The 22,816-nt window shown below is 42.5% G+C and overlaps 1 protein-coding gene across 1 annotated transcript in view; it reads right to left on the bottom strand.

Moving 5' to 3' along the window:
- The window catches only part of TM9SF3 (transmembrane 9 superfamily member 3), a 59,856-nt gene extending 38,179 nt beyond the window's left edge, over positions 1 to 21,677 (bottom strand). Inside the window, exons 1-2 of the mRNA XM_055118912.1 lie at positions 21,387 to 21,677; positions 7,223 to 7,418 (exon numbers count right to left, since the gene is read on the bottom strand). Of these exons, the coding sequence (XP_054974887.1) occupies positions 7,223 to 7,418; positions 21,387 to 21,491 (301 nt within the window). The 5' untranslated portion in view covers positions 21,492 to 21,677. The remainder of the gene's footprint in view (positions 1 to 7,222; positions 7,419 to 21,386) is intronic.
- Between the last annotated feature and the right edge of the window lie 1,139 nt (positions 21,678 to 22,816).

The following is a 22,816-nucleotide window of genomic DNA, read 5'->3' as shown; positions in this document are numbered from 1 at the left end:
TTTGTTTTTTGAGGGCTTGGGATGTTATCTGGGGGCCATACCTGACAGTGCATAAGAACTATGCCCGACTCTGTGCTTGGAAGGTCAGTCCTGTCAGTGCCAAGGATCAGCTAGAGAGCTCAAATGGCCTATACAAAACATTCTTTGCATGTGGGAGGTCCAGGTTTAATTCCTGGAAAGCGCCCAAAGAATGGAGTTGGGGGTAGCTCCCCAACTTTGCTGGAGGTGAGCCAAGCACAAAAGCGAAAAAGAAAGACAGGAGATAATGTTAATGGTTATACTATCTGGGTGATTCCAATTTCTGTTATACTTACCTGTAAAGCTCCTTAATTTCGTATATAACCTCTAGACTAGTGTTAAAATCAGGGAAAAAGTATATGCACACACACACACACACACACACACACACACACACACACATTCCTTCAACAACAGGAATAGATGTCAGCTTGGAAGTAAATAATGTTATTCAGTTTCAATGCAACTTAGAAAAAGCCCACACTTGGGATCAGAAAGGAAGCCCAGTAGTGGAGCACATGCTTTATACCCCCCGAGGCCCTGAGCTCAATTTCTCCTACCCACCCCACCCCACCCTCCAAACTTCAAAGCCCATGCTTTTAAATTATGCAATTGTACAAGACTTAACAAAATCAAATACCAAGATTTCAAAATACTAAAATTTCAGATTCAACACAAGATTCAAATTATCTGGTCTAACTAAAGCACTTTAGATGAAACTATCAGGTGAACCTGTCCCACACTTCAGTGAAACAAGGCATATTAACCTAAATAGGAGTGCACATCTTCCCCTCTTGAAACTCCATTAAAATAATCAAAGATGTGACGGGAAGAATGTACAAACAACAACAAAAACACAGTGGAGAAAAAAAATCTAACAAAATTCAGGGAAATGGAAGATAAATGGGCAATGGCAAATGACTACTAATAAATAAGAGACCATTATAAGAAAAAGGTCCGGAGTCACAGAAAATAAGACAATCCTCGATGCATAGGCATCACAACTATTGAAAGGTCAGGGCAGGGTATAGAGCTGACTGTACATACATACACACACATATATATATATGTATATATATATATATATACACACACGCACATACACATATATAGGCAAACTGTGCAAGAAAGATATTTATAGATAGGTTCTCTGCTCTAATATTCACAGTGAAGTGAATGTTCTCAACCTCATGCAAGAAAAATATCTGAGGTGGGGGCTGGAGCAATAGCACAACGGGTAGGGCGCTTGCCTTGCACGCTGCCAACCCAGGCTGACCCAGGTTCGAATCCCAGCATCCCATATGGTCCCCTGAGCACCGCCAGGGGTAATTCCTGAGTGTAGAACCAGGAGTAACCCCTGTGCATTGCTGGGTGTGACCCAAAAAGCAAAAAAAAAAAAAATATCTGAGGAACTTAAGCCCCAGAATCAAGGAGCAAGAACCATAAAATCCAGGGAGTGGAAGAAGGCTGGAGTATCACCTTAAATAAAAATCTTCACGCTAGGATACAGGACGTGCCACTATTAAATACCTTTCCAACCCTTGGCAACCATGTTTGTCCCATCCAGGTGTGGAAATAACTGGAGGGAAATATCAACAGAGGTTGAAAAATCAAACTGTACCACTAGACTACCAAACTGGGTTCAAGCTCTGTCATTTTCCACCAGAATCCTTAGGTAATTAAGTTAGCATCTGGGGCCCTAACCTCCTTATCTGAAAAATAGGAATAATACATCTCATAAGTTCATTGTGCAGACAAAAAGAATCAAATTTGAGAATCACTGAACTAGAAACACGTGGGGTCTGTGCAATCACTAACATTTTTCCATATCTGCCATACTTTTAGCATACTGTTTCATTAAAGTGTAAAAGAAATATCTATAAAATTTTGATTCTCTATGAATGCTGAGATGTTCAAAAGAGAGAAAATTCAAGGAAAGATAAATAGACGTCATAATGAATCAATTATGGTTAAGTAGCAGTAGGTATACCCTATCTAGGCGCTAGACAATTTATTGAGAGCTTACATCTTAATAGCTAAGGATGCAACAGTGAACAATAATACTGCTGCTCCTGCCCTACTGGAAGTAACTAACCTACCTACTGGAACTAAACTACCTATGGGATGAGAAACTACCTCAGGGACAACAGCCTGAGGATAAGTCAAATCACATTATCAATAAACTAATTTAACATTCCAAAATTGCTAGTATAAAATTATTAGAAATATAGAGCCATAATATGTGCTATTGATAACAATATATTCATAATATTTTATAAATACACATTCATGATAGTAACCATTTCTTAAACATAAACCTTGGAAAATGCTCTACATGCATTATTTTATTTAAAAGACAATTTTATCAAGTAGCTATATCACAAATGTGGGACATGAGATCAGAGGTCAAATAATTTGCTCACAACTATACAGGAGGTCAGAAAGTAAAGGGGCCAGTAGGGTTGTGGCAAGTCTTTTCTACTCCATAATGACAAAGTTCTAAGAAGTACTTCCTAAAAGTATAGGGCTCAATCCCTGGAAAATTAGGAAATTCTGTAATTTTAGAAGGTACCTATGAGAAGTTTGTCATCTGTGGAATAGTGGAATAGAATATTCAATTCAGGCCTGATTCAAACATACCCAACTTAAATGTGTCCTTAATTTTAACTTTTCCTAAATACTCTCAACTTAGCATTTTACTAGTTAAGGTACTAGGAAAAGAAAGTCATGAAATAAAAGGGAATGCCCTGCCACAGAGGCGGGGGGCAGGGGGAGAGGGCTGGATGAGATTGGGGGGTGGGAGGGATACTGGGTTCACTGGTGGTGGAGAATGAACACTGGTGGAGGGAGGGGTGCTCGAACACTGTATGAGGGAAACACAAATACGAAAATGTGTAAATCTGTTACTGCACCCTCATGGTGATTTACTAATTTAAAATAAATAAATAAATAAATTTTAAAAATTTTAAGGAAGTTATGAATTAGGAAAAGAAAGTTATGAATCGTAAGAGGTATTCTACAACGGACTTAAGACTATCATTAATTCCTTTAAAAAAAGCTGAGTGAGTGACTTCCATTTGATAAAACAATACTAATCCATTTAGCCAAACAATCTTCTAGTTTAAAAACAAAAAGATGTATGTATACATGTTTAAATAGTGTTTTAATAAGTTCATATGATGTTCAAAATTGTCATATATAAATATGTCTTTACAAGAACCTTTATATATCAAACACATAGGAATAAAAGATTAACAAAATAAGTATTTTTTATTCACATAGCGCTCTTAATCTTTATAACACTATTAGTTTGTCATAATATATTCTGGGGAAAATTATTTCATTAATGGCATCCCTGATAGGAAACAGGATGACAAACTCCAGTGCAGACTTTGCAAGCAGGGGCCTGGCTTTGATTCCCAGCAAAGCTAGGTCCCTTGAGCACCACCACACCAGAAAACAGATTCCATGATGCTATTAAATAATGACCAGGAAATTTCGTAGAACACTTTTCAAAGGACGATCAACTCTGAATGTGGCTATAGGAGAAAGAGAAATTTAACCTGCATTTACCTATTCATCTAGGCCAATTAATTTAGCAGAATATCTATGCCAAAGATTCAACCATGACTCCCAAGAACTGCCAACTCTGAGGCACCTATTTCCTATGGTTTTTACATATACTACTTCCACAGTTTATATAAATTATCTTCTCTAGGATAACACTGGGTTTGTCCTGTTAGCCTTGCTGTAGAGAACTTAGTTTACCTTAAAGCAATGTCCTTTCTGTATGGACACAGGAAGACAGTTAATAATATGCTTTGTAACTTGGGAGCTGATTGACTCCAATAATATTTACTCCCAGGCATCTTCTTTCTCTACTCAGTTGCCCTTAGATCCTAGCACCCCAAAGGCAGGGTCCCAACAAGGGACAGAATGGACCCAGGGCAAGCTGTGAGCTACCCTGGCATGGAAATGGGCCAGGCCAAAGTGCCACAATCTCAACTATAAGTTGAGAACATGGTCATAGACAAATGCTTCATGATCCAAAAGTAACGACGAGACTAGGATCCTGCTGGGGTTAGGAAGACTAACCTGGCCTGAGGACTGTGGTATGAAATATATAAGGTCCTCAGGAAGAACCAAACTTTAAGTCTGATATATCTCTTACTGTGCTCAGACAGAATGATATTGCTAGAAATATTAGAAGTAGATTTACTGTAACTATTTAAGCGGATTACTAGCTGAGGAAAGAAGGAAACAACACACTCTTGTTTGGATCCCACCCTTGAGCGGATCTCCTAGTAATCTGGAGTAATCTCCTTAGATGAGACTTTGTTAATCTCCTGGAGAAATGGTCTTACCCTTCTTTGTTGATCAGTTAATGTTCAACCCACCATTTTGTCACCACCCTATGTGATAGCTATATAAACTAAGAATGTAAGGGGAGAAGGGGCAGAAGTAAGACAGAAGCAAGGAAAAAAGACAGAAGCAGAGAGAAGAGGCAGAGGCAAGACAGAAGACACAGAAGAAGACCACAGAAGTGGAGAGAAGACACAGAAGCAGTGACAGAGAGAGGTAGGAAGAGACCAGAGAGACTACAGAAATAGAGACAGAGATAGAGAGAGAGAGACAGAAGAAAGCACAGCTGCACACACAGAAGCAGAGCACAAGGAGAAGCCATCCCAATCCGGTCCATACACAGCGGCTCAAGAGCACCAAGGGGGGGAGAGGGGGAGAGGGGGGAGAGAGAGAGAGAGAGATAAAGAGAGAGAGAGAGAGAGAGAGAGAGTCGAACTGAGAGCCTGTGAACAACAACACACCACATCACCCTTTCCGCGCGTGTCTTTGTATTTTTTACAATCTCCCTCTATTTAAGTACACTTTCCACCTTGAGACGAGTAAATGTGTACTTTTTTTTAGCATTCAATGAGGATTTCAAAAGTGAACATTGATCCACAGTAACAACAAAGAATTTGGGGCTTTTATTTTGTTTCCTTTTAGTAAATTAAAAATATGCACCAAATATGGAAAAGGGAGAGAACAGATACATTAAACATAATTTTGTCAAATCAAAGTTTAACATTATCTTTAAAAACCTGATTTTACATCCTCCTCTCCAAAGTGTCAAACGAACAAACCAAAAAACCCACCACCAAAAGTCCCTAGAGCCAGAGATAAAAGTCCCGGAGAGCCAGAAGTAAAGCCCCGGCACTGCCAGGTGTGGCCTCAAAACAAAGCAAATAAAAGAGCCCAGAGTCAGGGGATACAGTGGTTGTTAAGGCATGTGTTTATCATATAGTCAACCCAGTCCAATCCTCAGCTTCACATGGTCTCCCAAACACAGCCTTGGAAGCCTCCAAGTACCACACTAGGGTAGCCCTAGTAATTCCCCAGTATGGCAGGGGACGAGCAGCAGAGTCCTAAGGTCTCTCAGAAGGGGACCAATGTCCTCCTAAGCATACTTGAGAGGCTTTCTCCACGGCAAAAAAAGGTGGGAAACTTCATTTTACACATATATTGAAGCCAAAATTATAGCAAACACCCTATTTTGGTGGGGAGGGGCATATCAGGAAATAAATCAGGACCTCATACACATAAGAAGTGCTCTACCACTGAGCCACTTCCCTGTCCTGCAGTTAAACAACTTAACTAAAATCAATCCAATAAAAAAAGAGGATGAAAATTAAAACTCCCGATTATAAGATCTATACTCTAATTCAAAAATCAAGACTCATAAAGATTTTTTTAAAAAAAATTGTCAATTACTAAAGTTTCTGCTCACAGGTTTAAAATGATCTATGCTACGGGGCTGAAGAGATAATACAGTAGGTAGGGCAGCTGCCTTAAACACAGCCAACCCAAGTTAGATCCCTGAATACAAAGCCAGGAATAAGGGGCTGGAGTGATAGCATAGCGGGTAGGGAGTTTGCCTTGCATGCGGCCAACCCGGGTTCAAATCCCAGCATCCCATATGGTCCCCTGAGCACCGCCAGGAGTAATTCCTGAGTGCAGAGCCAGGAGTAACCCCTGTGCATCGCCAGGTGTGACGCAAAAACAAACAAACAAAAAAAACAAAGCCAGGAATAAGCCTTGTGTATAGCTACGTGTGGGCCAGAAATTAAAAACTAAACAATAAATAAAATGTTCCATACAGGAAATACATTCTAACAAACCAGAGATATATAAAAAGTATAAGTAGACTTAAAACACAATAAAATAGATAACTCCATAATACAGTTACTGAGGACAAATTAACATAAAACACTAATAAATACATTCTAAGTCAATGAGTCAAGTTTGGATATAAGCTTTCTAAGTTTCCATATACCATATTACATCCCCACACCAGCTTCAGAAAGATTCTGTAAAGGCTTTTCAATCCATATATATGTCTAATCACAAAAGGGTTTACTAGGAAACATATTTCAAAAGAAGTATGTGGAGAGGAAGGGTGCAAAGTAGCTGAAAGAGCTGGAGCACAAGCTCTTCCATGTGGAAGGCTCAGGTTCCATCCTGGCACCATGTTAATCTCCCAAATAAAGTTAAGGGGGCTAGGAGATAGTATAGCATGCCTGGGCACATGCCTGAGGAGTACCTGACACAGGTTTGATGATTGGCATCATAGGGTCACCCAAGCATCAGCATTGCAGGGGACAGCCCTGGAGGCCTCTGAGCAGCATCAATGCCTTGGGCCCTTGCACTAAATCAATGGCCCAGCTAGCTGAGACTTGCCAGTGGGGTTCCCCAGCCCTCCTGAGTACCACTTGGCAGCCCCCGAGCCCAGAAAGGAAAAATTAGCGATACATGACTTTATCAAGTTATTTATTCATTATCAAGTTATTTACTACTTTAGACTCAAATCTATCTTTGTTAACAATGAATAAACAGAAAATAAAACTTTTTTGGGGGGGGATGTCTAGAGCAAAGTTTCTCTAAGACAATCAGCAGTTATCTGAAGAGTTTTTTGTCTCCAGCTCCCACAGAGAACACTACTTCATATAATGGGTAGATAGCCAAGGATTCTAGTAAATATCCTCCTTTGTACATACAGAACAGCTCCTCATATAAAGGAAAGGCCCCAATCAATAGTTAATAGTACCCAAGCTAAGGTACTTGCAAGCCCCAATCAATAGTTAATGGTACCCAAGCTAAGCAGTATATAATCTAACTTTTGTTACTAAGACTAATAACGGTTACTTACCTTTGAATTTAATATCCAGACCACTAAATTCCAATTCAACTCCCTGAAGTGCTTCTCCCAGAGTTTCATGGTAATGACTGATACTTTTTTTTGACCCCACACAGAATGGAAGTGAAAAGTATTTGTATGTCTCTTGGCGATTATGGTAAGGCCCAACAGTATTCATCCATAAGACAACTTCTTCTTTATCTTGATACTAAGGGGGAAAGAAAACAAGATTATTAATTACTGTATTTATTTTTGAGTGCCAGTGATGAAACTAGAACCTTATCCATGCAAGGCAACCTCTATCAGAGTTAAAGCCTATCAATAAGAACATTCCTCTATCATTAAATTTAGAGGAATATTTGCTATTTGTTTAAACAAAAGTAAACCTATTGGGGAGATATAAAATAAATTACTGCAACCTTATTTTAATCTAATGATTAAGCACTTGTCTTGCATGCAGCTGGTCCCAGTCAGATCCTAACTATTGCATATGTTCTCTTGAGCACAGAGCAAGGAACTGCCACTGAACATCACAGCCTATAGCTCAAAATAAAATAAAAAAATGGCATAACTCCCAATAAGCAGCATAGCCAGGTAATGTGACTCCGGCTAGCACAAGTATAAGCAGTGTGGTCACCCTTGCAAGCATCACCAGAATGCATATAAAAGGACTACAACTGAAGGATATGACCCCCAGAAACGTGTAAGCACCTCAACCAATGTTTATATAACCTCGCTCATCACAACAACAACAAAGGCAAGGGAAAAGAATGCAGGGGTGTGGGGGGGGGGGGGAGATAAAAATTTAAAAGAAAACATTTATTATACTAAGATTTATACCACCAATAGGTAAACCTAGAACCAATGATTCACGAAGCTAATATGGACAAGGAGAAAACAAACTCAATTAACAGATCCAGAACCTCATATTAACCATTTAACTCCAAAAATCTAACACTCCCAGAAGAGCACAAATAAAATTCCATGTCCCTTCTAATCTTTTCCAAGGCAACTGGCCAAAGAATTAGAAGAGAAATGACAAAACAAAAAAAAGACAGTGACAGTATGAAAGCTCGACAGTTCATTCAAGCCATTATTCCTTCTTTCCCTTACCAGATAAAAATAAATATTGCATGTATAGTATTTTGAAGATGAATGGCTCTAATGGCTCTGCCATACATATAGTAGGACCACTGTAGCACTGTTATTCATCAATTTGCTCAAGTGGGCACCAGTAATGTCTACATTGTGAGACTTGTCATTACTGTTTTTGGCATATCGAATACACCACGGGTAGCTTGCCAGACTCTGCCGTGCAGGATATATACATATAATTTCAGTAATATTTATTATGTATCCTATTTTATATATATCCTACTTTATATATACATGCATATCTAGAACATTTATAGTATCAATGAATACTATATGTAAATCTGTGGAATGTGGTCCATACCAGTAAATTTTAGCTTGCAAGTACCTTTTGGAAGGTGACTTCACCTTTCCAAGGTAAAACTGGGGGAACTCTCAAAGATTTCTTCAAGTTTAGAATTTTAATAATTCTATGAGAAGCAAACCGAAGTAATCTTAAACCCACTAACTCTAATTTGTCGTATAAATCAAGGACAACATAGGATGCAATGCAAAAGTATATAAGTCAAGTCACTGAAGATTTACTAAGGAGCAATTAAGTGCCAATAATTGTGCTCTAACTGAAGATACATTTTTACATTTTTCTGTGTGCAGTGGTGGGTTTTTGGTTGTTTTTAGGCCACACCTTGTGGAGCTCATTACTCAAGGATCACTCCAGAGGTGCTCAGGGAAAGGCATGTAATGTCAGGGATCAAACAGGGTGACTGCACGCAAATCAAGTATACTAACCTCTCTTGGCCATGACAGTACACTCATTCATTCATTCATTCATTCATTTATTAAATCTATTGTTGATTTTATTTTTTATTTACTTATTTAAAAAAATTAAGCTCTTTGGGTCCCACCCGGTGATGCTCAGGGGTTACTCCTGGTTCTGCACCCAGGAATTACTTCTGGCAATGCTCAGGGGACCATATGGAATGCCAAGGATTGAACCTGGGTTGGCTGCCTGAAAGGCAAATGTCCTGCCTGCTGTACTATGGCTCCAGGCCCCTGAAGGAACATTTTTAAACAAGACATATTCTCTGCACTACTGGTCTTTAAGAGCTTTCTAAAGGGAAAGGTAGTTACTGAGGGGTCAGAGCAAAAATACAGTGGGTATGGCATTTGTCTTTGTATGCGGCAAATCTGGTTTTAATCCCCAGCATACCATATCGTCCTCTGAGTAATGCCAGGAGTGACTGCTGGGTTTGGCCCCAAAACAAAAAACAAAACAACAACAAAAAATTACCGAACAAGCAATAACAATAAAATAGGGTGCTAGGGAGCATCTAAAAGAGAAAGGATACAACTAGCTCAAATAGCAAATCCTTACCTTCAATTCCCTATTAAAAATAAACTGAAAAATTTAGGTACATGAGTTTTTCTGGCTGAAAACATGGGGCCTTCTTGGGATGGGATGGGCAACCTCCTCCACCTCCACATACTTCCGGGAGCCCTGGCAGCCACACCCTGGCCCCACTGCTGCTGCCATGTAAGCTCACCGATCAGCCTTGTTCCAGAGACTCTAGGGATATCAGCTAGCTACAAAAATGTCTCAGGTTGGGGCTGGAGTGATAGCACAGCAGGTAGGGAGTTTGCCTTGCACGCGGCCTATCCGGGTTCGATTCCCAGCATCCCATATGGTTCCCTGAGCACTGCCAGGAGTAATTCCTGAGTGCAGAGCCAGGAGTAACCCCTGTGCATCGCCAGGTGTGACCCAAAAAGCAAAAAAAAAAAAAAATGTCTCAGATACCCATTCCAGGACAATCTTGGGAGGGGGGCAAACCAGATACTACCCTACCAAAGCCCCCACAGCTGCTCCCACCCCCCAAAGCTGTCACCATACCTCTGACCGGACTGCCCAGTTGGAATATTCTGGATTTTCTAGAGCAACATCTCCAAACACTATGTCCCAGTAGTATTGTGTGAACTACACTGGATAGGATGTAACATAGAGGCTGCCCAATCTCTACTAACAAAAATATTAGCACAGAAGGCTTAACTTGCAACAACAGCTTAGTAAGCCGCCAGACAAAGACTTAATGTCCCCATGGTAAGATACAATTTTCACACTTTCTTCTACTGAAATATTTTTCAATAATTCCATAAGCAATTTAGTGGTAACAAGCAATATAAAAAAATTATTGTGGGCCTGCTAAAGGGGCAGGCTTGAAGGGTGGTTGGGAAAATGGAGACAATGGTAGAAGATGACAATGGTGTCAGAATTGGTGTTGGAATGTTGAATGCCTGTAATAAATCACCATAACTTCATAAACCACAGTGTTTAAATAAAGTGATAAAAAATAATAATTAAAAAGTAAACATTTCCATGGCCTCAGTAATACTACAGTAAGTAGGTTATTGTGCTGCACGTTGCCAACTCTAGTTCCAAGCCTGGAGTGAGCCCTGAGCATTGCTGGCTTACTCCTTAGAAACCAAAACCATTTCAAAGTGCAATTCCTGAGAAGTACTCTGACCAGGGCAAAGAAGCCCATCAAGTATCAGGCTACAAGTTCAATTCCTCAGTACCACAAGTATCTAGAGGATCTTCAGAGCTCTGTAGGTTTAGAACCCCTGAAGAGAAAGGTAGTTTTAAAAGCAAGCAGCAGAAGTAGGACTAGAGCACATGCTTCACCTGTTCAATTCCTGGTGCCCACAGTCAGGAGTGGTCCCTGTGTACTGCAGCCCAGAGTAACCCAAAAGTCAAAAGCCAACAAAATGCAACTAGGGCCAGTATGAGGCCACGAACTTAATTAATCCCTTGGTGCCATCACATGCACTGAGGCATCCGAGTCTGAAGGATAAAGGCGCAAAAGGAGGGGTAGGGGTGGGGGTAAGTATCCCACCTAAATCTCTCTTTCTCCACTTGTTTTTTAATGATACTACTATTCTCTTAGACACAGAAACTCAAACCCCAATCCCTCTGCTCTGCAAAAATTACTGGCTTGCATATTCCAACCCACAGCACTTTCCTCTTCCTTTGGATTCACACCATCACCACCCTAGAACTTAACTACAACTAATCACCTCATCTTCACACATAACAAATGTTTAACAAATGAGTCACATTTCACAATGAGGCATATTATTCAGGTCAGCAAGGAAACAACATCACTTTTTTAAAATATGAGACATTTACCAAGCATGATGTGAGATGTTAAGGAAATATAGATAAAACACTGTCCTGTCCTTTCCATTTGGGTGGTCGTTGGTTTTGGGGACACACCCAGAAGAGCTGTGGATTACTTCTGGCTGTTTTCAAGGGTCATCCCTGGAGGGGTTCAGGGAACCATACAGTCAGTGAGACTGAATTCAGTGTTCCTATATGCAAAAGCGTGTACACAGTCTACTGACCCATCTCTCTGGCCACTGTCCTTTACTATAAGAACAGGGGTGGTGGGAGGGATGCTGGGACCGCTGGTGGTGGAAAATGGGCACTCGATCATTATCTGAAACACAAGCACGAAAGTTTGTAAGTCTGTTGCTGTTCCTCATGGTGATTCACTAATAAAAAAGTTAAAAAAAAAAAAAAAGCTCGTAATCCAAGGGAGCCAGACAAATAAATGATTAACAAGAAATAAGTATTATAATTAAAATAATGATGAGTTACTGTAGTTAAATTTTGGAGTTAAATGGTTAATATGAGTTTCTGTAGCAGCAATAAAATTTACTAATTGTGCTTTGGTAGAAGGGTCAAGATAAGCAGTTTCATGTGAGTTCAGAAAAATTATAAATAATATAAAGGAATGACTCAAAGATCTGAATGTGGTCAGACCACATACAAAACTACTCTTTTTATTTGGAGGCAAACAGGTGTACCACCACTCTTCAATGCTCATGATCTCATACCACTAATCAATTAAGAGCTATAGATTTGGATACAGCACACAAATTCTCAAAGCAGGGCTCCAAACAAATCACTATTAACTGACCAGTGTTTGCAACTGAAGTGAAACCTGATCACTAGGCAGTAAGTGCTCTGTACAGTATTATGTACACAAAAGGTGTTTCTTAAACAACTCCAAAGAAAAACAAAACTTAATCTGTCTAATATCACAGTGAAAGCAGTTTCAAGTAGTTTCATATGCAATGACTGCATAGTGGGTGTCCTTTTAGAGAAGAGGAACACCGAGAAAAATCTCTTAATGATTTTCAAATAATAATCTACAGAGATTTTCTTTTTTTGGCGGGGGGATGGGGAGGTGGCGAGGGGCACACCAGGCGGAGCTCAAGGCTTACTCCTGGCTCTGCACTCAGGGATCATTCCTGGAAGGCTCAGGGGACTATATGGGATATTGGGGATCAAACTCAGGGTCAGTGGCATGCAAGGCAAGCATCTTACCCACTGTACTATCTACTATTTCTCCAGTCCAGAAATGTTCTAAATGTAATTTGTGATAAGTAGAAAACACTTTCTCTATAAATCTTAATACCATATTTCTTTAAAAATAAACATTTAAACACAAACGGTTGCTAAACTAGGTCATTTGTTTATTTTATACAAGAACTGAATCACAGGACAAAAATGATTTGAGAGTTGCAGTGTGAATTCACATTCTAAAGTCGTCCATTTTAAACATTCACAGAATCTTGATGAGGCAGAAGAATTGTGGTGGCATGGTGCAAACTGTATTATAAGGTACACCAGTTTGGTGTTTATATCTCTTTGGGAAGAGAACACAATAATTAGGAAAAAGGTATGTACATAATAGATACTCTATATAGTCACACACATATATGAATAATATGAGCCTACATAAGCACAGAAAGGATAGGGTGAATATAGTGGTAAAATGTTTTTTATTTTCCTAGCTATATGCAGGCCTCAGTCAAATATATCGGAAGTTAAATGATTATTTTTCATCACTATTCTCGACTGTCTCTAGATTAAGCATTTCAATATGCAGTCAGGGCAAGTTATTTTTCAAGAGAGAAAATTTCTTAAAATATCTTGAAATTGGAAAATACCCCCAAAAGACATCACACAACACTGTAAGGATGATGATAATAATAATAATAATTCCAAAGCGTTCACAAAACTCAACAACAATAAAATCCAATGACCACATCCACAAATGAGGCAAGGAGATGAATAACACTTTCCCAAAAGTGATATATGGATGACCAACAGGCATACGAAAAAGTGCTCATTGTCATTCATGATTACAGGGAAAACAACACAACACTGGGATATCATCCCCTGCCAGTGAGAATGACATATATCAAAAAGTCTGGAAACAGCCTGTGTTGGCGGGGCTGTACTAAGAAAGGAACCCTCACCCACTGTTCGTGGGAATGTTGTCTGGTTCAGCATCTATGGAAAGCAATATGTAGATCTATCAAAAAAAGAAAAGAAAAAAATAGAACAGGCTTCCCAAACAACCTAGCAATACCACTTCTTGGCATCTATGCCCTAAAATACAGAAACATTAATTCAAAAGGGTATGCCCACCTATGGTTATCAAAGCACATAATATAATAGCCAAGATATGAAACAATGTAACTGCCCAACCTACATAAATGGATCAAGATCTTGGGGTATGAGCCCAGCAAGATAGTACAGTGGGTATGAGCTTGCACTGCATGCAGCTGACCTGGGTTCCATACCTGGTATCCCATCTGGTTCCTCAAGCCAGCCAGGAATGATTCGAGTACAGAGCGAGGGTCCCTGAGCACTTCTAGGTGTGGCCCCAAAACAAAATACTAAGTTCTGATACATATACACAATGGAATACTATGCAGTTCAACTTGTCGTTGGGGGGGTGGGGGGAAAGGACTCAATTTGTCCTGGCATTAAGGGAATTAGTGGATATTATACTGAGTAAAGTCAGCCATAAAGATACAAACAGATCCAGAATGACCTCTCTCATATGCGTAGACATACAGATATACAGCAAGGTAGCAACGAAGGGTCAAAGGCAACACAACTTAGTTGGGAGAGTGGAAGGGTTAAAAGGGAAAGGCATTAAAGGTCCGTGACGGAGGGAGGGAGGTATACTCTGGTGATGGGTATAGTGCTGAAATATGGGCATAAGAAACCATTACAACAGTATTGTTAATCACAGAATGCAACCAATTTTTTAAAAAGGAAAAATATTCTAATTTGTGAGGAAAAAATATCTCTTTTCTCTAAAGCTACTGAAAAGTCCCTGAGTGACATCATTTCAAGGTCAAACATGCAAACTGTAAGCAGGCCCTGAGTGATCCATTCTAGGAGCTGTGCAAAGATGAATAGACATAAACAGCACAAAGTTACAAGAACATAGCAAGATTATCAGGTTGCTCAAACAGGAAGAGGGACACAAACAAAATTATTAAAAGTCTGTATGGCACTTTAAATGATGCCTTTTGTAACTGTGTATTAAAAGCTCTGGATGAACTCTATTGGAACTCAACCCATTTTGGTGATATCCAGGTAGGGCTGCATGCATACATACACTGATGGTCCTCCCTCTTATCTCTCCAAGTGCCAAATCTGTTCCTTGATCAGATTTCTGTAACAAAGAGTGTGACTGACTAAGATTCTTACTTAACCCCCTAGTAAAAAGGCAAGTCTAATTCACTTCAAAATATTTCACAAAACTATGTCACTGTCATGCCGTTGCTCATCGATTTGTTTGAGCGGGCACCAGTAACATCTCTCGTTGAGAGACTTATTGTTACTGTTTTTGGCATAATCCAACACGCACGGGCAGCTTGCCAGGCTCTGCCGTGGGGGCTCCATACTCTGAGTAGCTTGCCGGGCTCTCCGAAAGGGGCGGAGGAATTGACCACAGGTCGGCCGCGTGAAAGGCAAAAGCCCAACTGCTGTGCTATCGCTCCAGTCCCACAAAACTATGAAGCTTTCAAAATAGTTTTCTAGGAAACTCTAAGTTGACCAACGACACTGAGAAAGGTGGAGTCTTACAACTCACCTGCAGTGAAACTGGGTTCCCTGAGCAGGATGCCAGCAATGGCTCCATGAGGCCAGTCTCCCTGGAAGCCCTATGAGAAGAGGCCAGCTCAGACTACCTGCTCTCTGAACCATATGAAACACTCAATTCCTTTTCCAGTCCTCAAGAAAGCTGCAGTTATATTCAATTTTTGAGTTGTCCACTCTCCCCCTCTGCCCAAGTGTTTATTTTCTTCCCTTACTCTATTGCTCCCCTTTACTGATTCTGCCTTTCCCCCAAAATACCCTCCTCTCAACCTAGACAATTTGTATATTCATTCTTCAGAACTACTCAAATCCTCCTCTCCAAATCCTTAATCCTCAAATAAAGCCTTAACTGAGCAATCCCTTACATATATACCTCAAGATCTTTTATAATAGTATCCTTAGCTAGTAACACTTAATAAGTACATACCATGTGCCAGAGAGAGATCAATTTTTACAGAACATCTAATCCTCTGAAAACCTAGAAGGTAGTTCTATTTTCACCCAATATACAGATTAAAATTAATCTGTATTAAATTAATACTCATTATCTAAAGAGTAAAAGCTAAATCAAAGGAATAGGAGAAAGTACTATATAAAGCAACTAAAGGCAGTATTGAATATTCCCATTTGAGCCTCTACTCTGCCCTAGAAACAAATTTCATGTGATGCAGTTTGTATTCTATTCTCAAAAGGAATGGACTTCATTCTCAAAAGTCATCAATGTTGGGTCTCTCTCACTGTTTCCACCTTTCTCTTTCCTTTATTATTGTCAGCTGCAATATTGAGGAGTCACAAACACAGTCGATGGCTGCTAGATTTGACACTTGCAATACAAGGGCAGTGGTGACAGAATTGTGATATGGGGCTGTATTGGCTCATGTTTCCAAGGGATATGATTCTACCACTGAGCCACACCCCCAGGCTCTATCCTCTCACATAAACACTGTTCATGAGTTTGGAAAAGGAAGACACAGAAGTTGCCCTCCTTGATAAAGATCATGAATTAATTTTTCTCAGGAGGGACACTGAGAAATTACTGGTGTACTCAGGTAAAATAAGACTAAAGAAGCTGCTTGACTTCTTTAGTCTTATTTTACCTGACAAAGACGAGTAAAGAACATAAACAGAGAAATGACTGGACATTCAGAACAGCCACCCAAATAGCACCATCTTCCTACGAAGAAGGAAAAGATAAAATAAAATATGTGTACATAAAATATAAATTTGGGGAAGCAAAATCCAGGCCTTTAAAGGTTCCCAAGAATCATAATTTCAATGCCTTTTACTTAAACCCATCAGAATTCTACTACAAATAAAATTTCAGGTATTTTTTTGGATAACTTTTGGGATAAGTGCTCTCTTCAAAATAACTGTCTAGGGGCTGGAGTGATAGCACAGCGGGTAGGACGTTTGCCTTGCACATGGCCAACCAGGGTTCGATTCCCAGCATCCCACATGGTCCCCTGAGCACCACCAGGAGTGGTTCCTGAGTGCAGAACCAGGAGTAGCCCCTGTGCATTGCCAGATGTGACCCAAAAAGCAAAAAAAATTAAAAATTAAAAAATTAAAAAAAAAACCTGTCTAAAATAATTTTAGATGATCAGAGTACTGCAGAAAATAGAGGACAATTACAACATTTCTCTAATCTATATTAGAACAGTAAATAATTTATTCACTTTATTTTTTTTCAAGCACTGTTGTCCCGTTCACTGATTTGCTCGAGTGGGCACCAGTAACATCTCCATTGTGCGACTTGTTTCTGTTTTTGGTATATCGAATACACCATGGGTAGCTTGCCAGGCTCTGCTGTGCAGGTGGGATACTCTCAGTAGCTTGCCCGGCTCTCTGAGAACGGAGGAATCGAACCCGGGTCAGCCGTGTGCAAGACAAACGCCATACCCGCTGTGCTATCGCTCCAGACTGATTCACTTTATAAATCTTCAAATAAATTTTCAAAGCTACCATATTTCCAAATGCAGACTAGGACAAAAGGTTACCATTTGCCTAAGAAACAAAAGCTTTCTGAAATCATTCCTTGGTGTTTTTCTGGCAGGAGTACCTTGGGCACAGCTTAGAGATCTTTCCAGCATAACCTACCAGAGGAATAATGGGCCACAAAGGAAAGGGATTCTGACTTATATAGGGACCTGAAAGATAACAGACATTCCCAATGAATAATCATCTTAATGGTCTGGAATGTTTTTCATTATGCTTTATTTATACAACATATGATCTCCACCCCCTCTTTTTTCTTTTCAGTACCAGGGAATCAAACCCAGGGCCTCAAAAGCAATGTATTTTACACTGAGCTATATCCCAGGTCCACTGAGACCCCAAATTCTTATTCATAGTAGCTCCCTCATTACTCAGATCATCCAACAAACACTGATTAAATACCACTTGCTGTGCCAAGCACAGGAGCCCTATGTAACAGACAAAAGAAAAAATTTTTTTGCACTTTGTGATCTCGAGGTAACAGAATTCATAATAATTCAAGGCTACAGTGCAAACTACAAAATGCTTTAAGAATGCAGTAGGAATCTTGTCTGAAGGAGACCCCTCCCAAAATCTGTGTGCTTCCATTGCCTTCTTCCTTTCCCTTCCCCTAAATAAGGTGTTTTACTGGGGCAAGGAGATTATTGTGCCCCTGATTACTGTGTCTCGTTTGGGAGTTATTATCTTTAGTGTTTCTATGGAAATTGTTCAAGACAGGTAGGAAAAGCATGGTCTAGGAAGCAAGCAAGATACCAGAAGCTCAAACTGTTTCTGTGGCCACAAGCCAGTCACTGGCTCTCTAAAAGCCATTAAAAACAAAAAAATCAAAGCATTGGATTAAATTATATCAAATCTAGTTCTAAAGTTCCTTGATTCTTCATTTGGAATAGTCATTTCTTAGGAGAAATGGTAACTAGATGCTTAAACAAATAAGCAAAAATCACACCCTATTATGTTTCACTCACTGAAAAGAGCATCGCTATGACCCTTCATGTTCTTTTGTGAAATTTTTATTTCAAACACTATCTTATAATCTAAGTATGATTAAACTTTAAGAGTGTGTGCATAGGTATATATATATATATGCATGTGCATATTGTAGAAATCAAAAGTAAATCTGCTTAGAGTATTAAGAGTTTGGAATTAATAAGCACAAAAGTCAAGTATCAGCTGAAACCCAATTCTGTACCTAAACTAAGAAACTTCACTGTTTTCAGGAGTTACAAAAGTACATAAAATAGCTGTTTCTTCTTGAAAACAGCTATGTAATTTGTGAGGTACTGTACAAAATAAAAATACAGGATGCTTCAGTCAGAAATTCAAAATTTCAAGATGATATCAGCAAATCATTAAACCAAAAAGGACTTCACATGTGTGCACATGCTGTGCCACTGCATGGTCATTCAGCTCAAAATATCTCCTTAGGAATGGCCCTTTATGAAGCTGGAAATATCCAGTTAAAAATACTATCAAAAACAACTACAATTTAATACCACGTGTTTTTCTCTATTTTTAGAATAAAAGGATTTAGACCTTATCCTACCAAAAAAAAAAAAAAAGAGAGAGAGAGAGAGAGACTTAATTTAGGTTGCCTAAGTTCAAGTCCTATCTTTATTGGCTCTGGCAACTTAATCCTTCTGGTGTTCTATTAAAGAAAAAAAGAAAGCCCAACACCACCTACCAAATGGACACCTAGAATGATACCTATAATGAACAACAAAGAAAGGGGACAAGGACTGGAGCAATAGCACAGCAGGTAGGGCGCTTGCCTTGCAGGCTGCCGACCCAGATTCAATTCCCAGCATCCCATACGGTCCCCTGAGCACCGGCAGGAGCAATTCCTGAGTGCAGAGCTGGGTGTGACCCAAAATGCCAAAAAAAAAAAAAAACACCAAAAAACAAAAAAAACCCACAAAGAAAGGGGACAGCTAGGGATCCTGGATCACAACGGACATTCCCAAAATTATCTTAAGTGAACAAATAACCCTATAAGTTAATGTTTAAAATGATATACATAGATTGCTACAAAAGTCCCAGTAATTATTATCTCTGGAAAGACTTCACAGAAAGCTAATAAAGGGCAAACTTTAGTTTCTGAAAATTGTTTTTTGAATAATTCAATTCACAAGTATTTATTAAACACCTACTTCAAAATTTTTCTCCTTCCTGGCAATTTTTCTCTCTTCCTATCATTCCTCCTTCACAGCTCCTTCAGCCTTTTTGGTGGGAAAACAATGCATTGAATCTTTTTTGCTCTTTCAGTAGTTTTCTGGCTAAGGTGGATGCCCATGATTATAGGAAACGTGAAAAGAGTATAGTGGCTAATAGCAAAAAATATACATGAGTAATACCTACTTAAGTTTTAGATACACCTTACGGTAGTACTTCCTGGAACATTTTTGGCTTTTTTAAAATGAGTATTGATAAAAAACCAGAGAAAGCTGAAGAATATGGACATAAAATGGATTCTAAATCTTGCTTTCATCTCCTACATACCATGTTACCTATCTTCAAAACATGTATCAAATATTTGCATGACTGGCACGAAAAGATTTACAATGCTTCTGGCAATAGCATTCACTGAAATCCATACTTACAACTTAAATCTGTGAATTACTGAGACTTCACTTCCAACTTGTGTGATCTTTTAATCATGTTCCTTAACTTCTACGTTTATATAAAATGCAAAACTTAAAAAAAAAAAAAAAAAAGACCAGACCACGGCTCTTAAAACCCGGGAGCCTGAGATACCGCTGCGAGAGTTCTGAGCTTCACCTCATTTCCCCAAGTGTTCCCAAACTGGAAAAACAACAACCAGCAATAATCCCACTGATGCAAAGAAACGGGGGTTGGGAAAGCCCGCTGCCCGAAAGAAACAAAACGAAATCTCGAACTCTGCAGTAAGTCATCGGTTTGAAGAAAACGGCTTCCAACTTAACCTAACCCCGACGACGGCGAGCAACAGCCTCCTACGACCACGGTCTCACATACGTGAACACAGAAAACCAGCCGCCGACGGAGAGGGGTCCCCCCCCCCAAAAAAAAAAAAACGCACTGGAGGAGAGACGTCAGTGGTACATACAGGTGACAGAGGAAAACTCTCCAAATCGTGTCACTGTGCATCTGGGCAGAAGTGAGCACACCGAGCCCGGGGACCGGCTAAAAGTTCCATCCACTACACACACAAAACTTAAGCGAGCGTCTCCTGGGGAGCCGTGTGTGTGTGTGTGTGTGTGTGTGTGTGTGTGTGGTGGGGGGGGCTGCTTCCATCCCATCCTTGAGGGGGGGAGGGGGAAGAGAGACCACCGCCCTCTCCCGGGCCTCCCCCCAGGTCCTGCCCGCACGCGAGCTCCCGCGCACGACCCGCGTCTGAAGCGGTCACGGGGTGTAAACAGAGTCTCGCCCGGCGCCCCCTGACATTCGCGCTGAGGCGGAGGGGTGGGGGCTGCCCGGGGCGGGAGGGGGCACAAAACCAAAACACAACGCGCCCCTCGCTTCCCGGGAGGGAGGCCGCAGCCCCCCCACCCCATCCGGAGACTGTCTGTGTCCGGCCGGGGTCGGAGGGAGAAACTCGGGTGCCCCCGGCGACGCCGGGACCCCCGCGGCCGCGCGGCGAGAGGAGGGGGCGGGCCCCGTCCGAAGAAAGGCCGCGGGGCCGGGGCGCTTGCGGGCCGGGCGCCCGCACACGTGGCCCACAGGGGGGGATCCGCCGACGACTCGGACCCGGGCGCGGTGGGGGTGGGGGCGGGGGCAGCCCGGGGAGGAGGCTCGGAAAGTGACTATTTCCCGAGGAGCGTGGCCGGGCCGCCGTGCCCCCTCCGCGACCTCCCGCGCCGCCGGCGCCCGGGCCCCGGCCCCCGCCAGCCCCGCTCGGCCCGGCCGGCCTCAGGGCCGCAGTCCACGGAAAAGGGTTCGGCGCCATTTCGGCCCGGCCGGGGACGGCGGCCCCGGCACTGGCGGCGGCGCCGAGTCCCGTCCCGGGCGCGCACGGCAACGCCCGCTCCCGGCTCCCGGGGTTCCTGCTCCGCCGAGGCCCAACCGGAAGGCGCCCTCCGAGGGCCGCGGGGCCCGCCAGGCCGCGCCGGGCCTGCCGACCGGCCGGCCGCGGCCGCGGGGGGCGCCGCTCACCGTGTGTTCGTGCTCGTCCGCCCGCGCCCGGGGCGGCAGCAGCAGCAGCAGCAGCCACAACGCGGCGGCCGCCGCCACGCCGGGAGCGCCCGGCAGCGGCCTCATCCTCCGCGCTCCCACCGGCCCGGCGCCGCCGGCCCACCGACTCCTCCGCCGCCGCGGCCGATTCGCATCCACGGGGCGCGCGCTGACGCTCGGGGCCCGGGCCCAGCCGCTGGCTCCTCCGCGCCGCCGCCGACACCGCCCGCTCCCGAGCCTCCCCCGCCCCCCGGCGCCTCCGCGGCCGCTTCCTCTGACTCAGCCACGTCATCCGGCCACCCCGGCACACGCCGGAAGTGCCGCGCGACGCGGGGCCGCAACCGCCGCCGGCGCCCCGCCCGGGAGCGGAGCGCGAGCCCGCGGCCTCCCCGGGTGCCCGCCCCGGGCCGACGTCGCGCTGAGGCTCGGCCGCTGCTGGGGCCGCTGGAGCGGCGGCGCCGGATACGCTCGGCCTTGGCCCCGGCCCTCCCTCGGAAGTCTTGTATGACCTTGGCTCCGAACGTTGACGTTTTCTTGGCTCCCTTTTCCTGGGCTGTGAATTGGGGTGACGGTGGGGATCAATCAGGCCACAGAACCGGGCCCTGGCGTGCCCTGCCCTGCACATGTCCCGCACCCCTGGGATCCTGATGATGCGAGTCTGCACGGACAAGGCTGGAGAAGTGTTTTCGAAGTCACAGGATTTTTATGGCTCCCCTCCTCCCCCTCCCCCCCCCCCCATTAGGTCGAGATTCCTTGTTCGAGTATTTGTGGGTCTCGGGCTCACAAGCATAAACCCACCGAAAGCTAAGCTCCTCTCCTGAGCAGACAGCTGCGCACGCCCGTGTTTCTGTGTCTACATCAGTGCGGGCACAGATCAGGAAAGTTCTAAGTCCAAACCATATTTGGATTTGGTACCACGGCAATCCTCGAGCCAGAAGTCGGTGATTTGCAGTGGGATTGGTGCAGCCGTCCTCAGCCGAAGTTCTAGCATTTGTTCTCTTATTAAAATGGCTCTAGGGTTTATTTTTCCTCTCCGCCACCCTCACCCCCACTGCCAGGAACAGCCCTGCTCCATGGTGTTGTATGACAGGATCCCTGCCACCAACTTTGCCTCTCTGTTTATCCTCCCCCGTAGGTGCCAGAAGTATCTTTCTAAAAAGAATCCTGGTTATCTCACACCCTTGGTTTAAACACTTCTCGAGTGGGTAAATAAGTCACAGAAGTACTGCTAAAAGTTTCAGCTGCCAGACACTATTCTGAGCTCTTTACGTGCATTTACTTCTGTGACTTATTTATCTGATCCTCACAAAAAGATCTATGCTGTAAGCGTTGGGCATAGGAAAGTACTATTGGCCTGTCTTACAGATGAGGTTGAATGGGCTGCTGAAACCCTCTATCAGATTTCCGAAGAA

Source organism: Sorex araneus, chromosome 11, assembly GCF_027595985.1.
Source record: "Sorex araneus isolate mSorAra2 chromosome 11, mSorAra2.pri, whole genome shotgun sequence".
Lineage (NCBI taxonomy): Eukaryota > Metazoa > Chordata > Mammalia > Eulipotyphla > Soricidae > Sorex > Sorex araneus.
Note: the sequence above shows the minus strand (reverse complement) of the source record. Positions and strands in the feature narration are given on the sequence as shown.